This window comes from Xenopus laevis, chromosome 2S (assembly GCF_017654675.1).
Source record: "Xenopus laevis strain J_2021 chromosome 2S, Xenopus_laevis_v10.1, whole genome shotgun sequence".
NCBI classification, from domain to species: domain Eukaryota; kingdom Metazoa; phylum Chordata; class Amphibia; order Anura; family Pipidae; genus Xenopus; species Xenopus laevis.
The window spans coordinates 137023253-137028489 of NC_054374.1; the positions used below are offsets into that span (position 1 = coordinate 137023253).

Genomic DNA, 5237 nt, shown 5'->3' on the forward strand with positions numbered 1-5237 from the left:
TAAAATATAAGGATATTATAAGTCACTGAGGAGTTTCATGATCATATAAAAGCACAAGGCTATAGTTTTGATACTATCATGCCATTGTCTCCTTTGCAACATATTTTCTTCATCTGCATAACATTTGTTGTCATTTTGATTTCCTTTGTTTAATATGAAAATCAAATAAAATATTTTAAACTATAAAAGCACAAGGCCAAAGGTTTTTATACAGGTCATGGAACTCCAAGGTTACTTCTAATATCCTCATATTTTCCAACAAGGGGTACTTTATTTATTATAATACACAAGTTTGAGTGAGTCATGTGACAAATATGACATCACTACTCACCGTTTATAACTGATGACATCACTAGTCACTAGTATAAGGTAATCATTTACAAGATATTCAATTGTGCAGAACTATAGGTTCCATGCAGGATGCTGCCACTTTGCAGAGTGATTCGTCTAAGTTGGAAAACTGGGCAGCAAACTGGAAAATGAGGTTCAATGTTGATAAATGCAAGGTTATGCACTTTGGCAAAAATAATATCAATGCAAGTTATACACTAAATGGCAGTGTGTTTGGAGTTTCTTTTAATAAGAAGGATCTAGGGGTTTTGTAGATAACAAGTCGTCTAATTATGGGCAGTGTCATTCTGTAGCTACTAAAGCAAATAAAGTTCTAAAAAAGAGTATTAAGTCAAGGGATGAAAACATAATTATGCCTCTTTATAGGTCCCTGGTAAGGCCTCATCTGGAGTATGCAGTTCAGTTTTGGACTCCAGTGCTTAAGAGGGATATAAATGAGCTGGAGAGAGTGCAGAGACTAAGTGCAACTAAATTGGTTAGAGGGACGGAAGACTTAAATTATGAGGGTAGACTGTCAAGGTTGGGGTTGTTTTCTCTGGAAAAAAGGCGCTTGCGAGGGGACATGATTACACTTTACAAGTACATTAGAGGACATTATAGACAAATAGCAGGGGACCTTTTTACCCATAAAGAGGATCACCGTACCAGAGGCCACCCCTTCAGACTAGAAGAAAAGAACTTTCATTTGAAGCAACGTAGGGGGTTCTTCACAGTCAGGACAGTGAGGTTGTGGAATGCACTGCCGGGTGATGTTGTGATGCTGATTCAGTTAATGCCTTTAAGAATGACTTGGATGATTTTTTGGACAGACATAATATCAAAGGCTATTGTGATACTAAACTCTATAGTTAGTATAGGTATATAGAATTTATGTGAAAGTAGGGAGGGGTGTGTGTATGGATGCTGGGTTTTCATTTGGAGGGGTTGAACTTGATGGACTTTGTCTTTTTTCAACCCAATTTAACTATGTAACCATCATAAGCAAATAACTATAACTATAAATAACATGCCCTGCCACTGAAAGCACATATCAGTGAATTGCTCCAGGGAAAGGGTTGAGAGAGCACCAAGAGGGTTAATCAGCACCTTAGAGAGAGAGAGAGAGTATAACTCATAGATGAAATGCTGGCGGATGTTATGTTAGATTATTGAGCAAGGTGGGGTTTCAGAAGGCAGACAGTACATATAAAGCCAGAATGGTTCCTTAAATGCTTCAGATCACAGCCACTCTTCCAGTGTTGGGTAAGTATGGGGAAGTCTCATTCCTTTCTCTTTATTTTCTGCTAAGAAATATTAAGAAATATTGAGGCAAAGTTAAACTGATATAAACATTCCAGAATTCTTCCATTGCCTCCATTCTGTAGGCTCATTGTCTGGCTATGGGGGTTAGAGAAATGTCCTCTGTCTGATAATATTGCCATGAGCTGCTGGTGGGGTTCCTTGCTTTTCAAAGGGACTCAAGGCAATAAACATAAATGCTTTTCTTGTTGATATCACTTGGATGCTTCTGACTGGGCTTGTGTTACATGTGCAGGACAGGGATTGTGCTGTTTTTCAGCAGACAGCTAACATTGTAGAAAAGAGTTCCTATTGATAGGGTTGGCTCTATGACCAAGTGCTGGTGCCCAATGATAAACCCAATTGAAGCAAGTCAGAGTTATGCTGGGTAAAGTGCCTGGCCATGAATATTGGTAAGGGTCCTTTGCATTCCAACAAGAATGCATCCAAGAGTCTAAAGAGCTGTTTTTAACACTAGAACAATGTAATATCCCTCCATAGTTATCCCAGTTTAAAGCAATTTGCATGTTATAAGCTCCCTGTTTTGTTTTCTGGCTGTACCTGCTGAAAATCACTCTACTGCTTTAATTGACAAACGGATTGATTTTCCTGAAGTGGTTCATTGCTATGTAAGAGACACTTTGCTTTTGACTACTTGTAGCTACATAAAATGATTTAAATTGTTTCCTGTGAGTGCAAAGGACACAACATTGTGTAGCCCATGTGGTTTGCCCCATAAATACAATGATACCTAGTTTAGCCCACCGGATACACACAGCTCTGGCTTTGTGGCTTTGTTCGTAGGTACATTAAAGAAAAGCATGTATGTTAATGTGGGGATTTTTTTCCACTATTATGCAGCCATTCGCTTTTGAACCTATAATAATAGCTGGGATAGCAGGATTTTGAGCAGTTTCACATTACTATAAATTGCATAAAATCATCTGACACTGTTGAAGACTACAGAACTGGGGATATTTAGTATGTTATTCATTGCAGTCACCTATTTCACACAGCCCCCCTTCTGCCTCTGCTTTTGGTCCCTTTATAATAAGTATGTTTTATAATGATAAAGTATCTCTTTTTATTTTCTTCATTTATAGGAGCTGTCACAATATCTACTTCCGTCATGAATGAGACAGATTCTAATTTCTCTTGCTATGACCCCTCCATCGTGGAGTACCGCTATTTTGGTGCAACATGGGGAATTATGGTGTCTCTGGTGGGGACTATTGGAAATGTGCTGACAGTGCTTGCTTATGCTCTGGATAAAAAACTCCAGACACGGTTCAATCTGCTGATCATTAACTTGTCTTTAGCTGATATCCTCTACTGCACATTCCTGCAACCCTTCTCAATAGATTCTTACCTCCACCTGTACTGGAGGAGTGGCACCACCTTCTGCCGTGTGTTCGGCATGTTGCTGTTTGTCTCCAACTCGGTGTCCATCCTGAACCTGTGCCTCATTGCCGTCAGCCGTTATATTCTTATTGCCAACAACAAACTCTTTGATCGGATCTTCTGTAGACTTGGAGTATCACTTATCCTTCTAGGTACCTGGGTAGTGGGCTTTTCTAGCTTTGCCCCACTTTGGCATGTCTTTGTTTTAGTTCCAAAAGTGTGTACCTGCAGCTTCCATCGTATAAAAGGAAGGCCATACACAACCATATTAATGGCATTTTACTTTGTTATTGGTCTTAGCTGTGTTGGGATCTTCTACTTCCTAATTCACCGTAAAGTGAAATCAGCAGCTCAGGCCCTGGACCAGTACAAACTCAAAACTAAAAACAAAGCAAAGGATCATGTCGCTGGCATTAACTCAACTGATGTAGGAAAATATCAAGAAATGGACAGTGGAGTGGACACAGCAGTCTCCAGTGAGGTCATTTCAGAACACGTTCCATCAAATAAGAGCACTTCCCAAAGTGCCGTTACCTCTCATTCCACCAATCATGAAAAACTAGAGCGAAGAACATTGCCCCAACCCAAGGAATCAGGTTCTGATTTCAAAAAGGTCACCCGAATGTGCTTTGTGGTCTTTCTTTTCTTTGTTGTTTCTTACATTCCTTTCTTGTTACTCAATATTTTTGATGCCAAAAATAAGGCACCCCAAATGCTCCACATGATAGCTGCAAACCTTACCTGGCTGAACAGTTGCATTAATCCCATACTGTATGCAGCAATGAACCGACAATTCCGTGATGCTTATAAGAGGGTTCTAACTCTGGCTGTCAGCAAAATAAGGAGCCACTAAAAGAGACTTTACAAGACTTTAACTTTATATTTTCAACAGGTTAATGAGCTGGTTGCAGTTGAAGATCTCTAACTCTATTCAATAAGCTCTCAACTCTACCTCTTCAATGTAGCTTCAAACCAATGACTGAAGGGCTAGTTTTAGGGCAGCTGTAGAAGATTTGTAACCTGGGACCCCAAGCTGTATAGGAGATCCCATGGCTAAAAAAGACCACATTAAAAGTGTTGAAAAAGCTAAGACTACTAAATCCCATCTAGTATTGTTATTCTCGCATTAACTATTATTTGTAAATACTGCACTTGTTTTATAATAAATATTTCTATTGTTATAACATTTTGTCTATTACACCAAAATTATTTTATATAATATACTTACATCTCTTGCCTTGCCACATACGGCTAACAACTTATTCTTATGTAAAGTTCTCTGTGTTAGTGGCGACCAACAGTGTTGGACTGGCCCACAGGGATACCAGGAAAACTCCCGGTGGGCCCAGGTGTCAGTGGACCCTCCTGCTTCAAAACATTTGGCCTATTTCATGGCCATTACTTATTTCTATGAGAACAAAGAGACTAAATAGATGGAATAATAGATTATAGTATGTAAAGAAAAGAGACTAGCAGAATAGAGGTTGAGTGAGGAGAGGAAGAAAATAGTACTGAAAGTGGGCCCCTGGTCTAAGGTTTTTGGGTGGGCCCCTGGTGTCCCAGTCCGACACTCGCGACCAATACCATTTTTGCCTGCGATACAAGCACAATGGAAACTCTGGTAGTAAAAGTAAAGGGATCTTATGTCTATAGTGTAACTTATTTCAACATGTGTGCCTGAATGGCAATAGCAGCAGAGTGTTGTACAGTGTTAACCATAGTTCAAATGTAAAATGCAGAGTAAGTCAAACCTTTTATTGACTGACTTGGTAGATAAATAAAATAATGGGATAATGTTACAGTGCCCCTAGAAAAAAATATTCTCTGAAAAGAGAATATTACCTACTGTGCATGGGATATTAAATCAGCAATCTTAATACATTGTAATAAGACAAACGATGGAGGTGCATATGCATTTGTTCTACGTCTGCCATTGGCATAGGCAGAAACTCACTGCACGTTCTACTTTATCATTGGCCTGAACAACATAAAACTGTTTGTTTATTGCTCCATGCCTGCTCAAAACATATTATGAAATGTGATACTTGACGGCAATGGTATAATTTAGCAAACAAACCAGCCCTGGTTTCACAACCATCACTTTCTTCCTGCTTTTCTATTCACTTTCAGTGGCTAAGACTTTTGAGTTATAATGTACAGATCAAAACAAAATTCACTATTAAAGATCGTTTGTCTCCATAAGCATG

General features: G+C 39.0%; 1 protein-coding gene across 1 annotated transcript; it reads left to right on the forward strand.

Annotated features, from left to right (window-relative positions):
* The first annotated feature begins 1566 nt into the window (after positions 1-1566).
* gpr84.S (G protein-coupled receptor 84 S homeolog) lies at positions 1567-4214 on the forward strand. Its single transcript, NM_001197284.1, is given in 2 exon segments — positions 1567-1593; positions 2733-4214. A coding segment is annotated over 1 exon segment (1125 nt). The 5' UTR covers positions 1567-1593; positions 2733-2758; the 3' UTR covers positions 3884-4214.
* Positions 4215-5237: the final 1023 nt, after the last annotated feature.